Source organism: Meriones unguiculatus, chromosome 1 (genome assembly GCF_030254825.1).
Source record: "Meriones unguiculatus strain TT.TT164.6M chromosome 1, Bangor_MerUng_6.1, whole genome shotgun sequence".
NCBI lineage: Eukaryota > Metazoa > Chordata > Mammalia > Rodentia > Muridae > Meriones > Meriones unguiculatus.
In genome coordinates this window covers 197,030,016-197,057,755 of record NC_083349.1, presented here as the reverse complement: position 1 = coordinate 197,057,755, position 27,740 = coordinate 197,030,016, and the positions used below count along the sequence as shown (strand labels likewise).

The 27,740-nt window shown below is 44.0% G+C and overlaps 2 protein-coding genes across 8 annotated transcripts in view; both read left to right on the top strand.

Annotated features, from left to right (window-relative positions):
* The window catches only part of Kif23 (kinesin family member 23), a 29,351-nt gene extending 9,325 nt beyond the window's left edge, over window positions 1-20,026 (top strand). Inside the window, exons 6-24 of one of the 7 annotated variants that reach the window (XM_060375534.1) lie at window positions 216-325; window positions 1,012-1,182; window positions 4,027-4,068; window positions 5,516-5,628; window positions 5,774-5,895; window positions 7,864-7,966; window positions 9,836-9,915; window positions 9,993-10,112; window positions 10,304-10,430; window positions 10,684-10,842; window positions 11,759-11,916; window positions 12,365-12,538; window positions 12,703-12,882; window positions 13,298-13,609; window positions 16,187-16,414; window positions 17,665-17,747; window positions 17,935-18,016; window positions 18,604-18,674; window positions 19,626-20,026. In XM_060375534.1, coding sequence (XP_060231517.1) covers window positions 216-325; window positions 1,012-1,182; window positions 4,027-4,068; window positions 5,516-5,628; window positions 5,774-5,895; window positions 7,864-7,966; window positions 9,836-9,915; window positions 9,993-10,112; window positions 10,304-10,430; window positions 10,684-10,842; window positions 11,759-11,916; window positions 12,365-12,538; window positions 12,703-12,882; window positions 13,298-13,609; window positions 16,187-16,414; window positions 17,665-17,747; window positions 17,935-18,016; window positions 18,604-18,674; window positions 19,626-19,641 — 2,451 coding nt within the window. In that variant the 3' untranslated portion in view covers window positions 19,642-20,026. The remainder of the gene's footprint in view (window positions 1-215; window positions 326-1,011; window positions 1,183-4,026; window positions 4,069-5,515; window positions 5,629-5,773; window positions 5,896-7,863; window positions 7,967-9,835; window positions 9,916-9,992; window positions 10,113-10,303; window positions 10,431-10,683; window positions 10,843-11,758; window positions 11,917-12,364; window positions 12,539-12,702; window positions 12,883-13,297; window positions 13,610-16,186; window positions 16,415-17,664; window positions 17,748-17,934; window positions 18,017-18,603; window positions 18,675-19,625) is intronic. The other 6 variants (XM_021639954.2, XM_060375563.1, XM_060375548.1 and 3 more) reach the window with 6 other exon arrangements.
* A 3,003-nt stretch (window positions 20,027-23,029) lies between these two features.
* On the top strand, window positions 23,030-24,127 carry Rplp1 (ribosomal protein lateral stalk subunit P1). Its single transcript, XM_021639953.2, has 3 exons — window positions 23,030-23,221; window positions 23,531-23,605; window positions 23,890-24,127. The coding sequence occupies exons 1-3, from the start codon at window positions 23,150-23,152 to the stop codon at window positions 24,085-24,087; spliced, it is 345 nt and encodes a 114-aa protein (XP_021495628.1). The 5' UTR covers window positions 23,030-23,149; the 3' UTR covers window positions 24,088-24,127.
* The last annotated feature ends 3,613 nt before the right edge of the window (window positions 24,128-27,740 follow it).

The window sequence follows — 27,740 nt, the reverse complement described above, 5'->3', positions numbered from 1 at the left end:
TGACTTTGAATCTTCCATATAGTTAGCTGTGGTGGGCATGCTGGGTGCATGCCTGTGATGCCAGCACTTGGGAAATAGAAGCAAGACGATCAAGGACCAACACCTCTAATGCCCTTTCCCCAATGTTCAAATGTTAACCGCTTTCTAATTTTAGATGTTTCCATTCCTTAAGTAAAGTTGATCTTTTCAAAAGTCTTTTTTTGCTCCTCTTTTAGGTTTTTAAGTCTAATGATAGGAACAGTATGGAAATACAGTGTGAAGTTGATGCCTTGTTAGAACGGCAGAAAAGAGAAGCCATGCCCATTCCAAAGACCCCCTCTAGCAAGTGAGTAACTTCTCCGTAACCCAGGCAGGGGGAATTCTGTCCTGTAGTTTCTGTAGGTCTGGGTAAGGTGAATACAAATTAGAAAAGTTGGTCTTACAGTTGACTTTTGTGACTTTTTGCACCTTTGTTGTGAATCTGGAGGGCCCAGGCTGTCCTTGATCTACCTTGAATCTGAATAAAGTTGCTTTATGAATTCATCTTTAGGTGGCAGAACATGTTAGAGTTTGTTATCGCTCTGGTATTGTCTCAGGCTTCTAGTGATATTGCTTGAACGAAGCAGCTTGGCAAGGAAAAGATTTATTTCATCTATACTTCCAAGTAAGAGTCCATTACTGAAGGAAGTCAGGGCAAGAACTCAAGGCAGGAGCTGATGCAGAAGCCATTTAAGGATGCTGTTTACTGGTTTGCTTCCCATGTCTTGTTCAGCCTACTTTCTGCCCAGGGTTGGTACTACCCACAGTGGGCCGGGCCCTCTCACATCAGTCATTAATCAAGAGAATGCTAGCCAGATTTGTCTGTTGGCCAGCTTCTTAGAGGTAGGTATTTCTCCAGGTGAAAGCCCCTTTTCCCAAAGACTCCAGCCTGCGTCAAGCTGACATAGAACCAGCCAACACAGATATTATCTACTTTTTATGTTGACTCACAGTGGGTAAATTTGACCTTATGGGATCTGTTTCTTATTTTAGGCGACAGGCAGATCCAGAGTTTGCAGATATGATAAATGTTCAAGAATTCTGCAAAGCAGAAGAAGTTGATGAAGACAGTGTCTATGGTGTATTTGTCTCTTACATTGAAATTTATAATAATTACATATATGATCTATTGGAAGAAGTGCTGTTTGATCCCATAAAGCCCAAGTAAGTACCGAAGAGAGTCTTCAGTAAACCCTGGAAAACTAACCCAACGAGCCATGTTTTTGTTTTTTTCAGGTATAAACAGGGCTAATACTTGTTTTCAGAATGCACACAATAATCATGTAGTCATGCGCAATAAATACATTTATTTATTTGAGACATGGTTTCTCTGTGTAGTTCTGGTTGTCCTGAAACTCACAGAGATCCACCTGCCTCTACCTCCTAGAGTGCTGGGATTAAAGGCATGTGCTATCACACCCAGCAATACTTTCATTCTTCTGTTTGTTTTTTGAGACAGGGTTTCTCTGTGTAGCCTTGGCTGTCCTGGAACTCACTTTGTAGACCAGGCTGCCCTCACACTCAAAGATCTGCCTTCCTCTGCCTCCTTAGTGCTAGGGTTAAATGTGTGTACCACCACGCTTAGCCCTAATACTTTTATTCATAACTAGATTGTAGCTATATTTGGAAATCAGCAGGTTAAGGTATAGTGATCTGAATTTCCATCTTGAAAATTGCTTTTGAAAACTTAGACTTAGGTTTAAGACAAATCTCAATTTTATAGGTAGTTTTTGGGGCACCTTTCAAAACCCTGTCAGTGCTGGGAGTTCTGCACCTTCTTTGGGCTGTCTGTGTCTTGGTGATTTCTATGGAATGGATCCTGGTCTGAACAAGTAATTCTTAGCTCATCCTTTGCCAAAAAGTGTAAACTCACATTGCACTGCCATTCTGCCAGAGGGACCTGCTACTCCCCAGGTATCTGTGGGTCTTGCCTTGAAGAATCTGAAGATCACTTACCATGTAGCTTTACAGAAGTGCCTTTCTTTATGCCAAAGTTGACACACAAATTTTGTGTCAGAAGACTGATACTGTTTTTAAGTGGATGGTTTTGTTTTTTAGCTAAAGGCTGGTCTTACATGCTATGTTCACTGCAGCCAATTAGAACATAAATGATGCGAAGACCTTTGTCTTATACATTACATTTGTGTATATGTGTACTGTGGAAACAGCTGGATTTAGAAAACCATTAAAGTAAAAACAGTCTGATGTTCACTAATGTCAGTGTGTTCACTAATATGAAAAATGCATTGACTGATTGAGGCCATACTTAATAAAAGAATTTTCTGTGGCTCTTACTGAATTGCATTTCAATGAAGGATATTCATTTAGATCTTTGAATTACTAATGATTAGTAAAGTAGGAATAAAGTGGCTAGGTGAATTAAATCTGAAAGTCTTTTGCTTTTGCTTTACTCACCCATTTTCTAGATGAGAACAGTTTTGTTTTTGGGGTAGTGTTGCGTTGCACAGGCTGCTCTCCACTTACACGTGCTTCTCCTACCTCAGCCTGTTGGTGCTGGGACAGCAGTGTATATCACCAAACCTGGCTTCAAATGCAGTTTATATAAAGGGGCTTCTTTCTGCAGTTACCTGTCTGACTTTGTTTTTGGAATATTGAAATTAAGAGAGAAGTACCTAGGTTAAGTTGTAGAGAGTAATGAGAGTAAGGTCTTGGAGGCAATGCTTTTTATGTTTATTAAATTATTTTCCCATTTTAACAAATATTTTCACACATGTGTTTTAAACTATTCTTTGTGTCAACTCTAGTTTTGTATGTACCTGTTTTACTTAAACGTTTGTGATGTCATTCATTGCTACCAATTAACTTTCTTTTTTACATTTTTGGTTGTGAGCCTAGCCTTTAACGGCTGAGCCATCTCTCCAGCTCTTAACTTTTTTTTTTTTTTTTTTTTTTTTTTTTCGTTTTTTTTTATTTTTTTTTATCAGTTACATTTTATTAACTCTGTATCCCAGCCATGTCCCGATCCCTCATTCCCTCCCAGTCCCTCCCTCCCTCCCTCCCTCATCTCCACCGTGCCCCTTTCCAAGTCCACTGATGGGGGGGGACCTCCTCCCCATTCATCTGATCCTGTTTTATCAGGTATCTTCAGGACTGGCTGCAAAGCCCTCCTCTGTGGCCTAACAGGACTGCTCCTCCCTTCGGGGGTGGGGAGACCAAAGAGCCAGTCATTGAGTTCCTGTTAGAAATAGTCCCTGTTCCCCTCACTTTGGGAAACCAATTGGTTACTGAGCTACCACAGGCTACATCTGAGTGGAGGTTCTAGGTTATATCCATACATGGTCCTTGGTTGAATGTCAGTCTCAGAAAAGACCCTGTGCCCAGATATATTTGGTCCTTGTGGAGCAATCCTCATTTAGAAAGACAGATGGGATGTGCATTGAACGTATGACAGGAGTCTACTGAGCGCATCTGAAAGACTCTAACTAGCAGTGTTTTCAAAGCAAAGACTCATGACCAAAACTTTGGCAGAGTACAGGGAATCATAAGAAAGAAGGGGAGTTAGTCTGATGGGGAAAGGATAGGAGCTCCACAACTTTTTTTTTTTTAAGTTAGGCTCACCATATAGTCAGGCTAGCCATGAATTCACAGAGATCCACCTGTCTCTGCCTCCCAAGTGCTAGGATTAAGGGCATACCCTACCGTGCCCAGCACTATCAGTCACTTCTATGTCTGTAATGTTCGCAGTTTGTTTGGCTTGTTCTAAGTGACATAGTTTCAGGTGATATTGTCATGGTTTATTCAGTCATGCAAAGGAAATAAGTGCCTTCCTGGGTTATCTTTTGATGCCTGTAGAAGGTTGATCACGATTGTGGATTTAATGTGAGGATGGTATTGGCTCTCCTTTTCTGAGGGGTTAATACAGTGAAGCATCTCATAAGTTGAGTGTTTTAAATCTGCTTCATCATTACTGTCACTAGGCTAGACCGAAATGCTTCTGCAAGATGGCTACTCTAGAGCCATCTAATGTCTGCCTTCTTCCTTTGGTAGGTGGAATGGCTGCAGCACACCGATGAGGAGCACAGAGTCAGTGTATGTGATGGTATTGACTCTTAAGGGCATAGTTAACACTAGTGGTGGTCATAGGTGGCATGTTTGTAAGCAGTTTGCTTTTCTTTGGCAGTGGGCAGGCTGCAACCGCTAAATGCTCCTTTCTTCTACAAAATCTTCCCTTGATTATCTGTGATGGGGACTAGTAAATGTCTCCATACTCACCATTCACAAAACTGAGTATGGGGCTGGTGAGATGGCTCAGCAGATAAAGGTGCTAACTGCCAAGCCTGACAACCTGAGAGCCATCCCTGGAACCCACATGGTAGAAGGAGAGAAGTGAATTATAAGTTGTCCTCTGACCTCCACATATTCAAGCCCAGATAAATAAAATTAATTAAAACATGGGGTTGGAGAGATGGCTCAGCTGTTAAGAGCACTGGCTGCTCTTCCAGAAGACCTGTGTTTGATTCTCAGTACCAACGTGGTGGCTCATAACCATCTGTAACTTCAGTTCCAGGGACCCAATGCTCTCTTCTAGTTTTTGTGGGTGCCAGTCCTACATGTGGTACACAGACTTACATACCGGCAAAACACCCATACATGTAAAGCAGCAGTACTTAAAAACAAACCAACCGCCCCCGTGGCAAGCCTGGGTTGGCTACCCAGAGGCTATTTAAGCTGTGGGCTGGCTTTCCCCGGGGTCCGAGGATTGTTCCATGTTCCTGAATAAACTGCATTGAAAAAAAAAAAACAAACCAACCAAAACAAAATAGGCAAGCACCCTTACCTAACCTTCAGCTGACTGGCTGCAGACTAGAACTCACCATGCCTCTTTTCTAGGATGGTCACTCCTGGCATATGCTAAGACCTTTCTAAGTTCATCTGCCTTTCTGTGAAGGGCAGCGCCAGTTGTATATGCTGATCTCTTCACTGAGGAGAGTGCTCGATCGTGGTGCATAGCTGCGCTGAGAGTTGTAGTGCTGTAGTACTGTTCTAGGCTAATTCTTCATGGCGCTTAGTGTGCTTTCTAGAGTGGCTTAGAGCGAGCTTTAAAAACAATTAGTTTGTACTTTATAACTAATCTTGGCTGTATAATCATGTTTTGTTTTTCAAGCCTAACATTTCTTTGGTAATCTTATATAATTTTACATCCATTAAAGTGTGGACATATGGGAGCATGCTTGTTCTGTCTTACTCTGTGGTGCCTCTGTCGTAAAACCCCAGAAGGCCCTCCCTGGGTGCCAGCACTTCACTCTCGGACTGTCCAGCTTTATAACCATAAGTTAAATGTGAGAAAAGCTGGGATATGCTCAATGGCATATCCCATTGATATGCCATTGGCTAGCACTGGCTAGCAGGCCCGAGGCTCGGGCTCTGGAAGTGAGCTCAGGAGGAAAGGGCTATTGTGTTGCTTGGCACTGTAATCGTAGTCTTAAAGACAGTTGGATCTCACTTAGGAAACTAACCTTTTTCTTCTTTCCCATAGAATCCCACAATCTAAAATGCTCCGAGAAGATAAGAACCACAACATGTATGTTGCAGGATGTACAGAAGTAGAAGTAAAATCGACAGAGGAAGCTTTTGAAATCTTTTGGAGAGGTTAGAAACAACTAGAATGTGAAATGTGAACTGATGCTTTCAGCCCTCAGAGCTATTGCTACAGTTTAACAGTGGTTCTTTTGGGTTAACAGGTATGATAAATAGCTGAGCTCAGGTATAATCAATGGTCTCTCTGCTGTCACAGGTCAGAAAAAGAGACGTATTGCTAACACCCATTTGAATAGAGAGTCCAGTCGTTCGCATAGTGTATTCAACATTAAACTTGTCCAGGCTCCCCTGGATGCTGATGGAGACAATGTCTTACAGGTAATGTTTGTGTGTGAATCTTTTCTAATTCAGTCCTAATTTTTGAAGATGACCTAAACTAGGGTGCTGACATGGTGATGAGGATTGGTCTGGAGTCAGTAGCCATGGAGCTGATGACTTATTTTCATGTCAGTAGAGCTGTTTCTGGGCTCTGCCTATTGAGTCTGCGATCTTAGTGCAGAGCATGTGTGGCACGTGGGCCTTGCTGTGCTGTGAAAATGGTCTGCAAAGCTTTAAAAGTCTGTAAGAATGGCTGGGCATGGGGCACACCTGCAATCCCAGCACTCAGGGAGGCAGAGACAGGTGGGTCTGTGTGAGTTCTAGGTCATTCTGGTCTACAAAGTGAGTCCGGGATAGCCGGGCTACACAGAGAAAAAACCTGTCTGGACAACAAACAAACAAAAATAAAACAATGCCAGTCTGTAAGAGTGTGTGTTGCATTGGTTTAGGTGTGGTTTGCCTTGGTGAGACATCTCCTGTGATGAGGCCAGGATGACTTTGAACGTTTTTGTTTTCTCTTTATCTCTGAGATTATAATGTAATTGCATCACATATCCCTTCCTTTTCCTCTACCCAAACCTTCCTTCTTTCTTTTTACTATTTCTCATTATATAGGCAAAGTTGGCCCCAGACTTTAAAAAGTCTCATAGGGGTCCACCTGCCTGAGCCTCCTGACTGCCAGAATTAGAGGCATGCATTACCATATCTGGCTTTTGGTTTTTTGTTTTTTGTTTTTGACACAATCTGACTATGTAGCTTAGAGCTCAGAGATTCACTGCCTCAGCCTCCCCTGCTAGGACTAAAGTCTTGCTTCACTGGTCATGATTTTAACTGTTTAGTGTGGCCATGACCAGGCTGGCAGGGAAGTTCCAGGTCCATTAGGATTTGAGTTCTGACTCCTGCCTATTGCACAGTCAGAACCTGACTATGAGGGCCTCATAAGCTTGTGAGAGCTAAGGGAAGCAGGGTGAAGTTTCTTGTCCACTGCTTGGATTAGTCAGTGCTCAATAAATGTTAGTCAGAAAATGGCCACAAACAAGTCTCCACACCTGATTTCCTGTGAGTGACTCTGCTTTTGGTGCTAGGGATGTAAGTTCTAGCTACTAGCATAATACCAGTTAGGTGCTTCTTGACTTTCATTTCTTTTTTTAAAACCTTCTATGATGTGTATGAATGTTTTGCCTGTATGTATGTTTGTGTACCACGTGTGTGCCTGGTGCCTGTGGAGGCCAGAAGAAGGCATCAGATCCCCTGAAACTGAAGTTACAAGTGTCTCTAAGCTGCCATGTCAGTGCCAAGAACCATACCTTTGGCTTCTGCAAGGGCAACCTGTGCTCTTAACTATTGAGCATCTGTCTGCCTGGCTTTCTTTATACACACACACACACATACATACATACACATATTTATATAAAGTTCGAGTACTGTGAAATTGTTCTATTACCTTAAATTATGGGTTTTTTTTGGGGGGTGGCTTTTGTTTTTTCCGGTTTGTGTGTTGCTGAAGACAATGCTTAGAACTCCAGTCCTGGAATATAGATACCTGGTTCTAGTAGAAAGGAACAGACCTCTGTTCTCAAGAAGTCATCTAATGTCTGCTCTGAGGACAACTGGGTAGCAAACAAGCAGCCAGCCAGGTGCTTCTAGCAAGCTTCCTGTATCATGCATCCTCTTCCATTCTGGGCATTTGTATTGTGCACGTACAGTGTCCATTAGGATTTAATACTATGTTAATGGAGTTTCTTGTTTTTTTGAGACAGGGTTTTTCTCTGCAACCTTGGCTGCCCTAGAACTCACTTTGTAGACAAGGCTGGCCTGGAACTCTGAAAGCAATCCACCTGCCTCTGCCTCCTACTGGGAGCAAAGGTGTGCGCCTCCACTGCCTCCACTGCCCGGTTGTTGGCTGAGTCTCTAAGAACATTGTAACGAAGTGTAATTTAGCTTAGAGTGTTGCTTTTATCCCTTCAGGAAAAAGAACAAATTACTGTAAGCCAGTTATCTCTGGTAGATCTTGCTGGAAGTGAAAGAACCAACAGGACTAAAGCAGAAGGGAACAGATTACGTGAAGCTGGTAAGTAGAGTGCTATACTTATTTATGTCTGTAACTTTCAAAAACTTTGAACATCAATTTGTATTTATCAATGGGAGTTTTCTGCATAATCAGTGAAATAACATTGATTATTAAACTTAGCCTTTAAATTATGTCTTTTAAAAAATTATTAGCAATTTATTTGTGTGTGCACGCCTCAGGGTGTGCATAAAGGTCAGAAAGTAACTTTTAGGAATTAATTCTTGCCTCTGGGGGTTGTGGGGATCATACTTGGGTCTTGCGCCTTGGCAGCAAGTGCTTCTACTGGCTCAGCCATCTTGCCAGCCCAACTAAGTTAACTTTTTCTTTGTGTAGTCCAGACTGGCCTTGAAGGAACTTGTGATGGTCTTCCTGCCTTAGCCTCCTGAGTGTTGGTATTACAGGCGTGTATCATCATATCTAGCTAAATGATTTATCTGACAGGCATGATGAAATTAGGAAGTCTTAGTATTCCAAGATGAACAGGTCTAAAGCACTTGGGAGTCTGAGATCTGAAATTTTTAGAGGTGTGATTAATTTACTAGCCTTATCTGGGCTCAGAAATCCAAATGAGATAGGTCAGAAAAAAGAAAACATGATTACTAGAAAGTCCTGTTGAGATGCAGAGGAACAGATTTTGCTGGTTCCTCAGACACTTGAATGTTAGAAACATGTCCTTTCCGGGTGTAGGAGGGACTTCTGTCCCTTTCATGCTATAGTCTAAAATAATCACTTGGGATGTGGCTGCCCTCCCGGGTACGATGTGCCTGAGTTTGGTCTCCAGTACCACCACCCCTGAAAAAGAAAGGAAGCAAGCCAAGTGACTGAGTTTGTCTGTGACAGAATTTAGGGTTTGGGAGGAACTGTTACTTTTCTATTGCTGTGAAGAGACACCAAGTTATTAAAAAAAAAAAAATACACTTAGTTGAGTGCTTACTTACAGTTTCAAAGGGTGAGTCCATGATGTCATGGCAGGGAGAAAGGCATGGTACTACAGCAGTAGCTGAGAGGTTTCTGTGGAGCAGCTGTGGAGCAGGTGACTTACAACCTTGAGGCACGAAGAGCAGCTGGGAATGGCCTGCACTTTTAAAACCTTTAAGCCTACCACCAGGCCCTACATTCTAATCCTTCCCAAAGAGTTCTTCCAATTGGAGGCCAGTCAAACATATGGAGCTATGAGAGCCATTCTCATTCAAACATAGAATTAAGTGTCCTATTGTATGCTGAGGCTAGAGAGATGGCTGAGCACTTAAAAGAACTTGTTGGCACCAGTGGTGGAAGTCTTTAATCCCAGAACCCTGAGGCAGAGGCAGGTGGGGCTCTATGAGTTTGAGGTCCACCTGGTCTACAAAGCAAGTTCTAGGACATACAGGACTCTGTTAAACAGAGAAACCCTGTCTCAGAAAAAACTTACTAACTAAATACCCAAAAACAAACAAAAACCTTGTTGCTCTTCCAGATGACATAGGTTCACTTTGTGACATCTACACGATAGCATACAACTGTCTCTAACTCTAGTTCCAGGGGATCTGATGCCCTCTTCTGGCCTCTGTAAGCACCAGACACACATACACATTTCCATACATGCAGACAAAACACTCAAATGCATAGGATAAAAATAAACAAAGCTTAAAAAGAGACTCTTACTTAAGAGTAATGTGTTTAGAGAGTTTTTAATAGTCCCTGAAAGATGATTGCTGAGGCTGTTCAGAATCAGTACTGTTGAAAGTGCTAACCATGCATGGAGAGCTCTTGAACCTGAGTCATGGACATGTAGCAGTTAAATGAAGTGGAAGTTTTACAGGCACACAGAGGTAGCAGCTCCTCCTATCTTGCTGTTTCAAGTGTCTTTTGTATCTGACTTCATCTCAGGTAACATTAATCAGTCACTGATGACGCTAAGAACATGCATGGAAGTCCTAAGAGAGAACCAGACATATGGAACCAACAAGGTAAAGCAGCCTTGGTCTACTACATTTAACTCTCTAGCATTTTAACTATCATGCTTAGTTTTCGGGTGTCTTTATAGATGGTTCCATATCGAGACTCAAAGCTAACCCATCTGTTCAAAAACTACTTCGATGGAGAGGGGAAGGTGCGGATGATCGTGTGTGTGAATCCAAAGGCTGAAGACTATGAAGAAAGCTTGGTAATTTAAGTGTATTTGTTCTGTACAGTTGGGATTCTTTAGGGAAAACAGCTATTTGGATGTGAAGAATAGCGTTCTGTACATTTCATAGATTGATACAGGGTCACTGAATATACAAATGAGGTATTTAACCATCCATAAAGAAGGACTAGGGTGGGATTGCTTTTACAAACTCTGTTTTGTATTTTCAGCAAGTCATGAGATTTGCTGAAGTAACCCAGGAAGTTGAAGTAGCGAGACCAGCAGACAAGGTGATATGTGGCTTGACGCCAGGGAGACGATACAGAAACCTGCCTCGGGGAGGCCCACTTGGAGATGGTATGATCTGGTGTAGATCCGTGTTCATTTGTGTGTCTTTCTGTAGCTTTTAAAAAATCTTCTCAAGAATCAAATGCAAGAAACTTTGGACCAAGGGTTTCTTTTGTTGTATGTTTTATTTAATTTTTGAGAAATTCCATACCTAAAGCAGGGCTCCGTGAAGCATACTTGTAATTCTGGCTCTGAGTAAGCTGAGGGGTTCTGTTAATGCCATCAGACTTAAGTTCTTTAATAATTTTTAAATTCAATACAGAACCTCTGGTGACTGAAGTGATTCCACAGAGCTTCCCACCACTGCCCCCATACAAGCTTTTGGATATCAATGATGAGGAGACCCTTCCAAAGCTGATCGAAACTTTGGAGAAACGACATCACCTTCGACAGCTAATGACTGAGGAGCTTAACAAACAATGTAAGGGCAGGGCTGCTTCCAGCTGCTGTGAGGGCAAAGGGAGAGACAGGTCTCAGTGACTCCATCTGCTAGGACACCTCCTTAAGGAAGACGTGCTTCTTGGCTTTATAGTGGTCTCAAATGTTGTTTAATCTGAATGGCAAGATTTTGTTTTCCTCAACAAACAGCTCTATTCTAATTTGCTTATAAAGAATATAAGAAGTAGGTGTCTCTCTACCTGTTTTATTTTTAATAGTGGTGGACACAAGGTGGTATTTTATAGTTTTTCCGTTTTCAAGTTATTTATAATTTGTAATTGTTTGTGCCTCACGATGGTGTACGGAAAAGTGAAATAATGTTTGAAAGTTTGTAGAGCAATTGAACAAGTCTGGTTCTTGGAAGTGACTTTGTTTCCATGAGTGGCCAAGTGTTCAGTCAGGTTCAGCAGGTCTCAAACACAGATTATTTCTGTTTTTGAATTTGTAAGCAAGCTTTACTCTAAGTGTTAGGAAGAGGTTACAGAACACTTGTTTATGCAGTTCTGTCTGCAAATACACCTGCAGGCCAGAAGAGGGCACCAGATCTCATTATAGATGGTTGTGAGTCACCATGTGCTTGCTGGGAACTGAACTCAGGACCTCTGGAAGAACAGCCAGTGCTCTGAACCTCTGAGACACCTCACCAGGCCCTACAGAATATTTCTGTGAACATGTATAGATTTGACAATCAAACTACCTAATTTCTTTCCATTGTTCTTACATTTGTTGGTATTGCACTCAGGGCCTTGCACATACACAAAACAGACGTGCATAGGCAGCTGCATGTCAGCCTCATGGACAAAGGCCACGGAGGGTCTGAGAGTGTCTGCCAGTGAATGCTGGTTTTGTTGGTTTTATCCTGTACCAGTAGAAACAGCACAATCTGTGCTCTGTTTCAGGTATGACTTTCAAAGCCTTATTAAAAGAACTTGACAGTTCTCTATCAAATAAAGAAAACTACATTCAGGAGAAACTAAATGAAAAAGAAAAATTGATCTCAGGACAAAAATCAGAAATAGAACGACTGGAGAAGAAAAACAAAACTTTGGAGTACAAGGTTTGTGGTCCCATTGTTGGTCTGTGTGCTGGCCATTCATTCAGCAGTGCTCTCAGAACAGCTTCTGTGCCCCTTGCTGCTGTAAGGGGCACGAAGGGAGGAGGAGACTTCGGTCTTTAATGTTCTGAGAACAGCTTCTGTGCCCGTTGCTGCTGCGAGGGGCACAGAAGGGGGAGGAGACTGCGGTCTTTAATGTTTGGAGTTTACCTTGAGACATGCAGGTAGCTGGCTTAGGAGGGACTTGTTGAGTAACTTCCCTTCTGGGTGGGGGTGAGACTGAGGAATAGAGGGCAAGCGTGTGTGTGTGTGTGTGTGTGTGTTTGTGTGTGTGTGTGTGTGTGTGTTCTTTGCACAATTTTGTTTTTGTGAGCAGTTTAAGGACTACTTATTCTACAGTTAGGTAAAATGTTTGCACAACAGATGCTGAGCACGGTGGTCTCCTTTGCAGATTGAGATTTTGGAAAAAACAACTACAATCTATGAAGAAGATAAGCGCAATCTGCAGCAGGAGCTCGAGAGCCAGAATCAGAAGCTTCAGCGGCAGTTTTCTGACAAGCGCAGATTAGAAGCCAGGTTGCAAGGCATGGTGACAGAAACGACGATGAAGTGGCAGAAGGAGTGTGTGAGTGTTCTTCTTAGGTTAAATATTTGCATTTCTGTGCTTGTGGCAGAGCCTTGGTGGTGTCTTTTAATCTCTGAAGAACTAAAGAACTGTCATTTTCAAGCAATAAAGTGGGTGATGTGGTGTGACTAAAGTAGACTCTAATTTGCCATTGCTCCTTGTAGGAGCGTCGGGTGGCAGCCACCCAGCTAGAGATGCAGAATAAACTCTGGGTCAAAGATGAAAAGCTCAAACAGCTGAAGGCCATTGTGACTGAACCCAAACTTGAGAAGCCAGAGAGACCGTCTCGGGAGCGGGACCGGGAGAAGATCATTCCGAGATCCGTCTCTCCTTCGCCTGTGCCTGTAAGTGTTTGCAGCTATATCTAGCTTAGTGCTAGAAAGTTTATTCCAATTAGAGGAGTTTCTCTGTGAGGATTGTTTTGTTTCATGTCATATATTTTTAGCTTCTGTTTTAAAACTTAGCACAAATGGCCTGGGCATAATGGCACCTGCCTTTAATCCCAGCATTTGGGAGGTTGAGGCATCCAGATCTCTGTGAGTTTGAAGCCAGCCTGGTTTACAGAGTTCCAAACCAACCAGGGCTACATAGTGAGACTCTGCCTCAAAAACAGTAAAAGTATAGCACAAAAAACTTAAATGACTGCAAACTGTTTCTTAAAATGTTAAATCAGCATGTAGTAAAATTGTAAAAAAGTAATATTGTTTCTCTTAGTTTGTTTTTCAGTCTTATTCATTAATTTTTCTCCAATTTTTCTAGCTTTCTAGTAACAATATTGCTCAGATTTCCAACGGCCAGCAACTCATGAGCCAGCCACAGCTACACAGGCGTTCTAACTCTTGCAGCAGCATTTCTGTAGCTTCCTGTATTTCGGAATGGGAGCAGAAACTATCTCCGTTCAGCACACCTGTCAATGTCACCTCTCTTGCAAGGCATAGGCAGCAGGAGCCAGGACAAAGTAAAGCGTGTATCGTGTCAGACAGAAGGCGAGGGATGTGCTGGACTGAAGGCAGGGAGATGGTCCCTACGTTCAGCAGTGAGATAGGCGTAGAAGAGGAGCGTGGCCGCAGGGTTAGTGCCGGCATTCTTTACAGCATTGTAGTGTAGACTTTCTCTCTTTGCTCTTTGTAACTTGACTCCAGAAGTTCAATGGCAAGATGTTTGGTTCCAAAATGAAGACGCTCTGACTGAGCCACCCTGCTCAAGGCTAAGCTCTTGACAGGAGAAAGCAGGAGCACGTGCCTGTGAACACTGAATGCCAGCCAGCATGCTGCCACAGGGCTTTGCACAGACTTTGCATAGGATTCCTAGAGTCTACTGCTACTGCTAACTACATCTACTTCCTTCCTCTGATTTTCTGTTCCTCTTTTTCCTCTTTTTTCCTTTTTTTTTTTTTCCTTGTTTCTGGGATTGAACCTAGGGTTTCAACATGCTAAGAAATTGTTCTATCAATGAGCCATAGTTCCCTCAACCCAAATATGAATGTATGAGACTATACTTTTTTTTTTTTTTTTAATTTTGGTTCCCCTTCCCCGAATTCAGTTTTTTTCCTTGCTGTTTTGAAAAAAAATTTTTTTTTATTTAAAAAATTTTGTTAATTCCACCATTGTCAGGTTCATTGTTGTTTTATGCAAGTCTTTCCTCTTATGATGCATTCTAAAGTAAGCCATAGATTTTATGCTGTGCGTTCCGTTTTCCTGTGTAAACAGTCTACCACATTGAAGGAAGTCCGCATTTCCCGAGGAGATGGCCCCTCTCTGTCCTGCCTGTCCCAGTGGCCTTTCCTTCCTCCCATGCTGCTCTTCAGATGCATGTGCTGCATGTGGCATTCACAGACCTTTAACACCAAATTTGCTTCCACCTCGTTCAACGGTGCTGAAACAAACCAGTTCAGGTTTTCCTCAATATTAGATAAAATTTCCTTCGATTTTGAATAAATCATCACACTAATACTGTGAACTATATATTTAATAAAATCTTAGCTGCTCTTTTAAAATTATTGTTCTAAGTAAAATAGTTTGGCAGTAAATTCTTGCCTAAGATCTGAGCTGATTTGGAATGTTGATGAATGCCTGCTATCTGATTGCTAATAATGGTGACCAGTTCCAGGGATCTCAGAGGTAACAGACAAATTCTAAAGTCTCAAATTCATTCTTAGCAGATGTTACTTTGAGCCTTTTAGTGAGCAGAAGCTGGTGAATGGTCTCTGATCAACTCTAGTAAATCCTCCTCTCTGTGAAGGTCAGATACAAAACTGCTGGCTGGTCTGTTTCCCCCTGGCCAGCAGGAAGGAAATGCCCAGTTTGGGCTGTGAGATAGTTAGGAGGATGTGCTAAAGACATGGACTTCAACTTTCTTGAGATTGGATCTCTTTAGAAGTGCAGCAGAAAAGTTCCCACAGGACTAGTATGTGTCCATGGTCATTGGTCACAAGTGATCAAGTGGACTGAGTTTTACATTTTTGTGTGGAAAGAATTTCAGAATACTTGGGTCATGACTGCTAGTAGATTCTCTGCAGTCTGTCCCCTTTCAAAGTTTTGTTTGAATGTATTGTGCTGTAAATGTGTTCAAGGGAGCTCTTCTGCCAAGTGCTAGAGCCTGAGAGGCTAGGTTTTCTTATTCAACATCAATCAGACCATTTTTAGAATGGAAGGTTTCCTGTCTGTACAGAAGCTCAGTGTCTTTGTGGCAAGTTGTGGTGACTGTAGGGTTGTCACTTGAGCTGTCTGTCCTTGGGCTGGTTTCCTGTAACTGAGCAACTGAATCAGAATCCTTATTTGGTTAGCTTGGAAGGACTCTGCCTGCAGACTGTCATTTACTTTCAGATTTATAAATAGGAGATGCTTAAGTTGCTTATACTACTTTATCATGCACATGAAATACATTTTCTTAAGTTAAACGTGCTGTTTAACTTGGCACACATGGCATTTGACTGGAAACCAAGCAGTTTTTATTGTATAATACAAGCTGAATTCATACTATAGTCTTTGATTCTTGAAGCTTTTAAGAAGAATGGAGAAAGAAATGGTATATTTGAAGCTTTTGTGGAATTGTGTTTTGAAATACAAAAAAATCTTTACTACAAGTGCTGAGAAGTACTTAAAACTGTTTAGGCATGATGCAAGTGATGTTCCTGTACACCTGTGTTCTTCAGGTTTTTTGTAAGCCAGAGCTTCAACAGTTTGCACTGTTTTTTAGTCTGGCTGTATATGAGGGTTTTTTTCTATGTAGGTGCCTAAGACTACTTAAGTGTTGTATTGATCTTGCTGATACTTTTAACAGAGCTGCCTAATCTATGTATTACTTCGCAAAGCAGGCATAATAATTGGTTTTTGATCACGAATGCAAAATGGATTATTTATCCTGAACTAGCTATAAACAGGAACATCTAGAGTCACCACAGTTGTTATCCTTAGCCCTGTGTTGACATGGAAGCCCACACACAGACTATCTCGTACACATTGTTGTCCAAAGATGCCTTTTGGTTCTGTTTGGCTGAGAGAACACTAATGGTGTCCGTGTTTAGCTTGGACAGCTGTGACTTCTGTTGTTGTGAATTTGGGTTATAAACTGCTGCACTTCTAATGGTTCTCAAAGTAATCCTGGGTTGTGCTTGTTTCTCAATTCCTCTTCTTCCAACCTGATCAGAACACACCAATTCCTGTACGACACAGAAGGTCCCGCTCTGCAGGGAGCAGATGGGTAGATCATAAGCCTGCCTCTAACGTGCAAACTGAGACAGTCATGCAGCCACATGTCCCTCACGCCATCACAGTGTCTGTTGCAAATGAAAAGGCGCTAGCTAAGTGTGAGAAGTACATGCTGACCCACCAGGAACTAGCATCCGATGGGGAGATTCAGACCAAAGTCATTAAGGTAAAGACAAGTCTTCACAAAAGAACACCCATGAGAGACGTTCACCCTGCTATCCCTTGAAGAGATCTAGGACATAAATGGGTGTTGGGTGAAACTTTTGTTTTAGCAGAAAGTTAATGTTATTACTTAGTTTGTGAATCTGTTGAGCCCAGATCTGCTTAAATAGGCTTAGGGTCTTGGATTTCATTTTTCTTTCCTTTTCTATTGACTTACTATTTTATGTGCTTTACCTGCATATATATCTGTGCACCACATGTGTGAGTTACAGACAGTTGTAAACTGAAGTGTGGATTCTGGGACTTGAACCAGGGTCCTCTGGAAAATTAGTTAGTACTCTAAACCACTAAGCTAGCTTTCTAGCCCCTGAGTCTTGGGTTTCTTAGTGTACTCCAGATCCATGATGTACTCCAGTTACTAAAGTACTAAGGTTTTAGCTAAAACTTATATTTCAAAAGTAAACCCAGAACCATATTGACAATCTACTTGAACCCTAGCACCTGGGAGGCCAAGTCAGGTGGGCCACAAGTTTGAGGCAGTGCTAGAGCATGTAAGTGTCTTCAAAATCAGATAGCATTAAAAAAAACAAAACAAAACAAAACAAAACCCACCTAAACAACCATCTCTTACTTTGCTGTCATTTCGAGATAAAATGTTTGCATTAAAACTTGTCCTGTGGTCAGGCATGGTGGCACATGCAGGAGGGCTTTAGTCTCAAAATAAATAAACAAATGAATAAAATTTGACTGAGGACATTACTTAGTATTGGGCTACTAAAAAATCTTACTTGGAAAGAAGAGACTTTCCTGCCTATAGACGATTTTTTTTTTTTTTTTAAACTTATATAGCCAGTAGAAAAAGTCAGGAATATAGAATAAAAAGACAGTGCTGAGGTGGGGAGTCATTTGAAGTCGTGAGGACAGTTATAATTAAGACCACTGACACCAGAAAGCAGCAGCACCTTAAGAGAGGAGCTGCCTCTGCTCAGTTAATTGAGCCTTGGTGCAGTTTAGCTTTTAAATAATAGGTGCAATTAAATATTTTTCCCTGCAGCCATCCATGTTACTGGTTATCTGTGCTGGACCTCTCCTGTTAGTGAGAAGTGGACTGAAGTTTCTGAAGGGTTTGATCAGTAGTTTTAGCAGCCGAGGGTCTTTTGGGTTTATGGGTGAGAGTTTGGGATCAGTTTCAGATAGGTTTGTCTATCATTTGGATATACCAAGTCTAATAGTGACTTTCTCTCTTGGATTTAGGGTGATGTTTATAAGACAAGAGGTGGTGGACAATCTGTACAGTTTACTGATATTGAGACTTTAAAACAGGAATCGCCGACTGGGTAAGTATTGGGCACAAATAGCTCTTTAAAGGGCCGTTTCTTAGCCTCTTGTTCTTAGGAACTGAATAGACTTTGAGGTTTGTCATTAATTCTCCGCAGGGGTATAGGTGGCTTTCCCTCATAGCTAATGTTTTTCATTCTTCTTAGATGCAAAAATGATTGTTGCATCATGTTTCCCCTTTTTCAGTAGTCGAAAACGAAGATCGTCCACAGTAGCACCTGCCCAACCAGATGGTACAGAGTCTGAATGGACCGATGTAGAAACAAGGGTAGGGGTAAAATTCTTGCTTGCTAAAATTAGCTGCATAGTGCTGAGGCACTTCATGCTCTTTGAAGGTGCTGAGGCAGGAACACATACTGCCCGTGCAGCCTGGAGGCCTGTAACTAACATTCTGGTAGGCCACTTGCATTTCTTTAGGTCTGGTCTTTACTAGAGCTCCTCTGTGTGCGGGTGGGGGCAGGGCTCAAGAGTGGGGTGAGTATTGCTCCAGACCAACGAGAATACTAGCAGATGGACTAACCCACAGCAGCGCCCAGTGCTCCGTGTGACTACTGCTCCTGAGGAAAGGCTCTGAAGGGGAAGAATTGGGCAAGGCCCTGGCTACCAGCTTCTTCAAGACGCCCCTCTCTTCTTATCTAAAACGAAAAGATACCTGGCTAATCAATCTCCCAGGCCCTTCTTGCTCTTGTTGCCTATGCAGAACTGGATTGTAAGTGTGTGACTAGTGGTTAAACCTAGGTGTCTTCGCTGTACTAGAACAGTGTTGGATTTCATCGCAGTAGAGCCCATCTAAATGGAAGTACGCTTCTGGATCGTTGGGAGCTGACTTTTCCCTCTCCTGTCACTTTTCTCTAGTGTTCCGTTGCTGTTGAGATGAGAGCAGGATCTCAGCTGGGACCCGGATATGAGCACCATGCACAACCCAAGTGAGCACTGTGCCAGCTCTGCTGTGTCCTCCCTCTTGCCCCGGCTTTCCCTCACTCTCTGCCTTTCCCTGGGCCCTGGTGGCAGTCTGTGCTTGGCCTCTGCAGTGCTGAGCTCTCCAGAGTGCTGGAAGAGCTGCTGGAAGAGGTGTCAGCAGATTGGTGGCTCTTCTTCATACTGTGTCATTTATAAATTGCCTACAGGCTGAGCTGAGAACATCTGGAAAGAGGTGAAGAGGGGTGTGTCTTTCTATGAAATATGACTAGGCATAGATACACAACATATGTTAAATACTAGCTGTTTTTGGAACCACAGACAAGGCTTTGCTCAAGGCTGAGGTCTCTGATTTCTTTGCATTTCTGTAAGATGCCTTACTCTTAACTAATGAATCTCATGCTCTTGGTATTGCGGTACTTTTTGTTTGTTTTTGTTTTGTTTTTTCAAGACAGTTTTTCTGTGTAATAGCCCTGGATGTCTTGGACTTGAACTTGTTCTATAGACCAGGCTGGCCTCAAACTCATGGATTCCCCTCTCCAGTGCCACTACGCCTGACCACTGGTATATGTTCTATAGATAGGTAACGCTAAATGCCAGAGTTCACGTTGAAAGAAGCACGCCATGTGCTCTTCTCTTAAACCCACATGCGGGAGTCAGCCTATGTCTTCCATACTTCATATACTATCAGTCTTCTCACATCTCTTTTTCTACATTTTGACCTTGGGTTAGTTCCTTTTGCAGTTTGGAAGGTGGCTGCAGTAGGCTCACAACAGGAGGAGCTACCTCCTGTTGTAATCTGTAAGTTACTCACTTGCTCCAAGGACTTAAATTTTCTTGTGATAAAAGGAATTCTCACAATGTTTCTAAAGAGTCATTTGTCATGACTGTTGCTAAGTGCAAAATTCAATATTAAATGCTGAGGGGTTTTTGTTTGTTTGTTTGTTTGTTTGTTTTAGGCGCAAGAAGCCTTGAACTGACAGCCCTGGGAGGAGAAGAATATTTTTATATTGGTGATTTCTCCAGAGCTGTGCTACACGCAGTGTCTGAGTCATCCTGCAGAAGAATGTATCTAGATCACATTGTTTGTTTTTTTTGTATTGTGACTTGTCTAAAACTCGTTTGAATATTTTGTAAGGTTTTATATATATATAAAAAACAAACAAATGCTGCTATTGATTAGCCGCAAAAAAATGCACTTTAGATATATTTAACAATTAAGAATTTCAAAATAAAGATGGTGACTAGCCAATGGTAAAACCATTTTAGGAAGGTATTTAGAATCCTGTGTGTATATATTCACTTTCTCACCTTTATTTGTGCCATGAGAATCAAAATAAAAAGGATTAAGAAGTGCAAAGTTGTGTGGTGCCCATTCCCTCAGCGTGCTTCCACTGCAGTGGTCTATGTATCTGGTCCTCAGTGCTTGGGAGTTCCAAGAAAAGAGAGCACTGGAGAATAGAAAGAAACCTGGGTGTGAATGAGGTTGCCTTTATAGGGTACAAAACAGTCTGAGATGCTGCTCATAGACCCCAGAGTCTGCTTCCAGGAGCCAAGCCCGACATCACAACTACCATCTTTATACATTAGCTTTGCTGCACGCTTCTTAGCTCCTAATGGCTAGTTTTGGTTGGTTGGAAGCATTCTGGGAAGGAAGGTGCTCAAAGTCAAAGCCTCCGGTGGAGCTGGGTGTAGCGGGATTTCATTTTCAGTGTGTTCTGTTATGGCATTCTGAGATGACACATCTCAAGATGACAGCAAGATCTCTGAAGTTCTTCCTGTCCCCTCCAGTGCAGTTTTCCTTACACTGAGGAGAATAGCCTTGCACATCGTCCCCTCACCCCTCTGAAGGTGGAGACTGCATACCAGCTAGCTTTAACAGATTTTTGCAAATTTCTTTTTCCAGTTTACCACTGTCACTAACAATTCTTCAGTCCCCATCTTCTTTTCTTGGTGTCAGAGATACCTTGTATGAATTGACCGACATGAAATGGGATTTTGTTGATTTAATGAGTATTTCCAGATTGTAAGTGTTGAGTTTGGTTTCTCCAAAATATAAGAATCTTTGCAATAAACTAGTAAGTTTTTGGGTATGTAGGACTTCGCATATTCCTTGCAACTTTGAATCTCCCTGCCTGTGACTTTTCTATTCTATGGCACATTTATTTGTGATGCTAGTGATTAATTCCAGGCCCACCCATCCGTGGCCAGAGCTTTGTTTTCCACTCTCCTCTCCTTGGATCTCTACATTCTACTGACATTATCAAGTTCTCAGCAGCTCTCAGTGTACTGCCTGGGTCTCTGTCTGGTCTGTACACCTAAGTAGAAATTGTCAAGGGCCAGGTGTGTTGGTGCAAGCCTCTAATCCCATCACTCGGCAGACAAGGATTAACATAAATTCAAGGTCAGCCTGGACAGCATCTTTCAGACGGAGCCTGGGTTGTCTAGTAAGGTCATGTCTCAAAGTGACTTTAAGGGGCCTCAGATGTAGTTAGTGGGTGTAGTGCTTGCACAGGGTACAGCAGGCCCTGGGTTAGGTCCCTAGCACTCATGAACTGAGTGTAGCAGTGCACCACAAGTAAAATCAGTCCCGGGGGGGCAGGAAAAATCCTACTCTCCAGGTTATCCTCAGCTAGTTCAAGTTCAAGGCCAGCTGGGGTATGTCACACCCTGTCTGTTTATAGATTTGGGACCACCTTGTCAAAGTCTATTGAGAGAAATAAAAATTTGATTGGAACTATATAATTTGGAGACTTAACCATTTTTAAAGTCTTATCTGTGAAAACTATATGGCTTTATTTAGGTTCCTCTTCATAACTATTTCATAACTTGTTTGTGGTGCCGAGATGAGAGTTTTAAGGCAACTAGTTAACCTAGTATGCATGAGGTTCTGGTTTCACTTTCCTAACACTGGAATCCAAGGTCACCTCTACACAAGCTGTCCAGGAGCTCTACAACTGAGCTGCACCCCAACCTGAAGCGTGTTTGTATTTTGTAAGTTGACTGCATGTATGAGCATTGTCTTGGGGTTTCTATTGCTAAAGATAAACTACTGTGTACTGAGAAGCAAAGGTAGACATTCGTGTTTGTGCTCCATTTTCTTTTTTCTCTGGCTGTCTGGAACTCCCTTTTTAGACCAAAGTCTCTAAATCAGAGATCAACCTGCTTCTGCCTTCCGAGTGCTACGGGCTTCTACCCCACTTTCAAAGAATGTTCAAAAAGTTTTTCTATCGATACTTGCCTTATATGTCTGCTCAATACCCTTATCAGGTTATGAAAATTATTCTCCTAGTTTTCTAGGCGTCTATATGATTAGTTGCCGAATTTTATCATGTGGCCTCCTACTTCTTTCTGTGGCGCATGTCTGCTGATGTCTGCAGGATCGGACGCCCTGCAACTAAAATGTGAGGCAGTTTGGGGTGGGGGGTGCCAGAATCAAAGTTGGGTCTAATGGAAGAGCAGCAAGATGGCTTAGCTTCTGAGCCATCTCTAGCAGCCTCTGTGCATTTTTTTTTTTTTTAACTCTTCCCTCCATGAGACAGGGTTTCTCAGAGATCAGCCTGCTTAAGCCACTGCGCCTGGCTCTGTGTGCCTGCCTCCCTCCCTCCCTTCTTCCTTTTTCTTTTAAATTTATTTATTTTGTATACACTGTTGTGTCTGCATGTACACCTGCATGCCAGCAGAGGGCACCAGATCTCATTACAGATGGTTGTGAGCCACCGTGTGGTTGCTGGGAATTGAACTCAGGACCTCTGGAGGAGCAGTCAGTGCTCTTAACTTCTGAACCACCTCTCCAGCCCCCTTCTTCCTTTCTCTCTTTCTGTCTTTGGAGACAGGTTTTCTCTGTGTAGCTTTGGCTGTCCTAGACTCGCTTTTTGGCCCAGGCGATCCACCTGCCTCTGCCTCCCGAGTGCTGGGATTAAAGGCGTGCGCCACCACGCCTGGCTTCCTCCGTGCCTTCTTAATGAACTACTTTTGAGTATTCTTGGAGTGAACTGTCCGGTGTAAGCTCCAAACCCCTCAGGTCTTCAAGCACTTCATCAGCGAGACCGGGCCTGGCGCGCGCCGCTGGGCGGAGGCTACCACGTGACCGCCGGGGCTAGCGACTCTCAGCGCGCCGAGCTGCGGGGGCGGCCCCGGCAGTTCACACAGGACAGAAGCGGCGCGTCTCCCCAGCTGACGCTCCCCTTGCTTGCTCAGCCTGGACCTTTAGCACTCCCAACGTCCCTAGGCCGTCAAACCGGAAGCCGGAAGCGCGACCCGGAACTGCTTTCCTCAGGCGCCGCCTCTCTTGGCCCTGCCCCTTCCGCCCGGAGCCGACCGTCGATTGGTCGGCGCGGCCCCATAAGTGGGTTCGCGCAGGCGCGCGCGGCCTTTTCCTCCGCTGCCGCCAAGGTGCTCGGTCCTTCCGAGGGAGCTAAGGCCGCGTTGGGGTGAGTCCCTCACTTCTTCCGGCGACTAGCACCGTTCCGGCAACCGCAACATGGCCTCAGTCTCCGAGCTCGCCTGCATCTACTCCGCCCTCATTCTTCACGACGACGAGGTGACGGTCACGGTAAGTGAGCCGCGGCGGGCGGCCACGTGTGTGCGCGGGCCCGGGCGCTCGGCTGGCTCACTTCGCCGCCCGGAAACTCGAGAGCTCGGGGGCCCTTTGCACGCCTGCGCTGGCTCCTGCCCGCGCGGTCTCGAGCGCGCTTGCGGCGGTCGGGTCAGGCTTCCGAGGCAATCCACCAGCCGCCGAGACTGAAACGTGGCCGATGTCTTCATGAGGCTGCGCTTAGACCAAACTTGCAACATACCTCTGTAAGCGACTTGGTACTAACCGCATTCTGAGCGCTCTGACGGCTTGGCGTTTGTGTTCCAGGAGGATAAGATCAATGCCCTCATCAAAGCAGCCGGCGTCAACGTTGAACCATTCTGGCCTGGCTTGTTTGCAAAGGTAAGTTGAGTTAGCCCTGCTGCAACGCCATTTCCACCGCCCCTCTTGAATTTTGTGTCGTAGTTGCTACTTACTAGAGTAGCATTTATGTCAAGCCCGGATTTAGAACAGTTTTTCCATTTATGGGGGAAAATTAGTTTATCTCTACCAAATACCGGACCAGTTATCGATAGGCTGTAGATGTGTGTGTTGGTCTGGTCTCAAGGGTGAAGTGTTGAACATTGTCATTGGATCGTGAAGGGGCTGGAATAAAAGCCATTAACCTAGCTATTCCTGTGTTGCAGGCCCTGGCCAATGTCAACATTGGGAGCCTCATCTGCAATGTAGGGGCTGGTGGGCCAGCTCCAGCAGCTGGAGCTGCACCGGCAGGAGGTCCTGCCCCAGCCACTGCTGCTGCCCCAGCTGAGGAGAAGAAAGTGGAAGCGAAGAAGGAAGAATCTGAAGAGTCTGATGATGACATGGGCTTCGGTCTTTTTGACTAAACCTCTTGTTAACATGTCCAATAAAAAAGCTGAACCTGTAGGTGGACTGGTCTTGGTTGTATGCAACAGGCTTCAAAAAGTTATGTCTCAAAAATGTCAGGATAGGACCTTTGAGTTCAAAGCCAGCATGAGTTGCTTGTCTGAGAAATAAGGCCCAGAGACTATTTGGTTCATAGTTCCTGTTTAGTGATAGCCATTTGGAAACGAACAAGCCCTGTAAGTGCTTATAGTACTGACAGGTTGGTTTGGGTGGTAGCATCTACCTAGAAAGGTAGGAGAGCCTACCAGTCCACTTGAAGGGAGCTCTGAGAGCTAGAATCCCTTAAAGGTGTGGAAAAGTTAACCCTTTGAGTTTCTCTTAACAGTCCTGTCCTGCTTCTGTCTCCCATGTGCTGGGACTAATGGCATGCAGCAAGGAGGTCTGGTGTTTGTAACTGCAAGTTAATGTGGAGACTAACAATTCATAGGTGAGAGTAACTGGTACCCTTTTGCCTTAGTGATGCAGGGATGGGTTCAAGGCCAGATTGAATAACAAGCCTTGATTTTTCTGATAAGTCACAAACAGCTTGTGCAAGCAAACCTTGATAATTTTGTTTGGGGAAACACAGCTCTTTTAGACTTGTATGGTTTTAGCTGTAATGAAACTAAGAACTATGGTACAGCTCAGTGATAAGAATGCTTGCCTAATATGTTTGGCCCTGGGCTAAAATCCTGTAGCATGCTCCCAAGTCAGATAACGGACACAACATGCCAGGGCATAATTTTGGGGGTTATAATGACCAATTAAGGTGAAGGTCTGGTTTTATTCTGATTCTTGGTACTTGCTAGGTACCCTCTTGATGGAACAGTGCCTTCCCTAGGTAACCTTTGGGTGGGGAGCTCTGATTTTGAGGCATGGTCTTACTGTGTAGCCTTTACATATTATGTAGACCAGGCTGGTATCACCTAGGAGAGGAGATAGCAGGCAAGCCTGGTTCGGACTCCGTAAAGGTCGGTAGAGACCTGACTAAAGCTGTCCCCTGACCACAATTATTGTGGCAAACATATCTATACACATGTTTACATAAAGGAGCATGTCCAGTAACCAGATCTAAATTTCCCCCGGTGATAGGCTGTTCCCTGGCATGGTGAGGGACCTGAGCTAGTCAATGCACCCTAGCACTGAAGCTCTTGGGTAGAGGATGGGCCAGCCTATGGGTCATAGCCACCTTACCCTTAAATGGGTGTGACTCCATAATCTGGAACTGAGGCAGGACTCAGTTTGGCCTTTTCCCTGCTGCTGGTTTAGGGGCTCCTGCTGTCAAGAGGGTTGTGACCAGAATAATATCCATGGGAGATCTGGAGATGGGGACTCAAGATTTTTGATGCCATTAGGCTCAAAGGCGCAAGAACTGTTACAGAGCATTTCCATTTGAAATATTTGAGGATTTATCATACAGGCTCTATAGGTAACCTGTATTAGCATGTCGAGCTAAAGTCAATGTGGATGATAACCAACTACTGGGTTTGTCAGGAAACTAAAACCAAAACAGCCCCCCAAGCCAAATTCAGGAGGCCCACCTAGGCTGGATTAACTGCATGCACTGTGTACTGGCCACGGCTCTCGTGCTGGCCTGAAGAGAATGAGCCTACCAGCTATAACGGACCCAAGCCCCAAATGCACCAAATATTCTTAATAGTAAGAAGCGGCAGAGAATCCTGTCTGGCCTTGTCTGAAAGTAGCTGTCAACTGTGGAGACAGGTCGCAGCCCTTAGGCTGGTGTAAATCTGGCCTTAACAACTCTTCCTCCAACACTCAGCCGCTCTAACAAGAGGTATCCAGCCTATCGCCCAGGAGGCGTCTGGGAAGATTCCCTAGGAGATGCTGGAGACACCTGGGCACCCACAGACTTCCTTTGGGATTCGGGGCTCCAGAGCACTGCACCAGGATTTGGGAGAAGATTCACCGGATGTCGAATCTTGAAGCTCAGTATAGTTGGCTGGCTGAGGTGAATATGCGCCTCCTGGCCCTGTGCTGGTTGAGAAGCCCTGTATAGAAAAACCAAAAGACAAAAACAAAGGTCTTTTCATAAAATGAGATGTGCACATTTTCATTAGGCAGTGGGACCGGGATAGGACACATCTAAACCGGAAATAATGAGCCGGTTTGTGCTTTGGGGTGTGGAGCGATAGTACCCTGGGGCCTTTGGCCGGGTTTTGGGGGCGTGTCTGGGTGATAGCCACACTCTGTAGCCCTGCCCAGGCACCATGGGCAAGTGCATTTGGTTGCTACAGCCCAGAGAACACAGAAGATGCTTATACATTTTTTTTTTCTAAATTTTTGAATCAGTGTCCTCTGTTCAAGTAGCTTAGGCTGGCTGGGACCTGCCAGAAACCCTCAGACTTGCCAGTGTCTGGCATGGCAGCTGTGCTCCACATGACTGTGCTCTGCTGAACTTTGGGTTCTTATGTCAAGCTAAGGTCTCTGGGATGCTGTTAAAAGCAAATGGACAGAGAACAGTCCATTTTGCCGCTTACTAGGCTCTTCCACGGGCCACTGATAAGAACCTTCTTAGAGGGTGTAGACAGTCTACATACCACCTATTCTACAGGGATCCCCGTTTAACCAGCTTTTTAACGAGGAGCAAACCTACTTCCCCATGTCCTGGAGTCACAGGCCTGATTTGGGGGGTAAAGGCAAGAAAGGAATTTAATCAACGTAGTCCTGCTGGGGGGCAAATGGGTGATCTAGGGTTCCAGCCCTGTGTTTCAGGGCTAACAAGCACGAGATTACACAGGGAAGGGTGTGTGTGAGTGAGAAATCTTGCTTGTCAGCAGCCTTCAGTCACAAGATGGTTCTGTGGAGCTCCTGGGCAGTTACCACAGTTGTCTCTGAGGGAGCAGTTTGTTTTCCATTCTGAGGGGATTGCTCCCAAGTGAAGGCACAGCCTCACTATGAGTGATCTGCCTGCAAGCTCTGCTCTTTCTCGAAGGGTTAGCCAACTTCCAGGTGCTCGTGGGGTCTGGGACAGGACTGTGTAAGTCTGGCTGGGATGGATGATCTGTTGATCAAGCTCCACTCAGGGTCTTATCACAGTGACTTCTGCCTTAAAGAGGAAGGCTTACAGTGTTAGATGAAATACTGGCTGAACTGAGTAGGAATCTTACCGAAAGTTAAGGAGATGGATCCAAGGTGAAGGCTGGCAGGCTGCCTTTTCCCCTTCACTCACTAAGCTCTTCTGCAGGCCCAACTGTGGAGCTCCTGTTGTACTCACTGCCCACTGAGTGGAAGACACATAGAAGGCCTCACTGGGAAGAATGCATGAAGGAAATGTTAATGGATGAGTAAATGATTCTTCAACTGTTGAAGGGAATTTTTAGTAGTATGGTGCCAGGGTTGGTTCTTTTTCAGACAGGGTCTCTATGGGCTGGTGGGATAGTTCATCAAATAAAGGCACTTGCTGCCAAGCCTGATGACTTGAATTCAATCCTGGACCCACATGGTGGAATGGGAGAGGACCGACTCCCACAGGTCCTCAATATACACATAGACAAACATGCACAATAAACAAAGAGAGATGGGGGAGGAGAGAAAGGGAGGGACACTGAGAGAAGCCAAGAAACTGACTGATGATAGTCTAGTTTGGTTGTGAACTCCTGGTGATTTCCTGCCT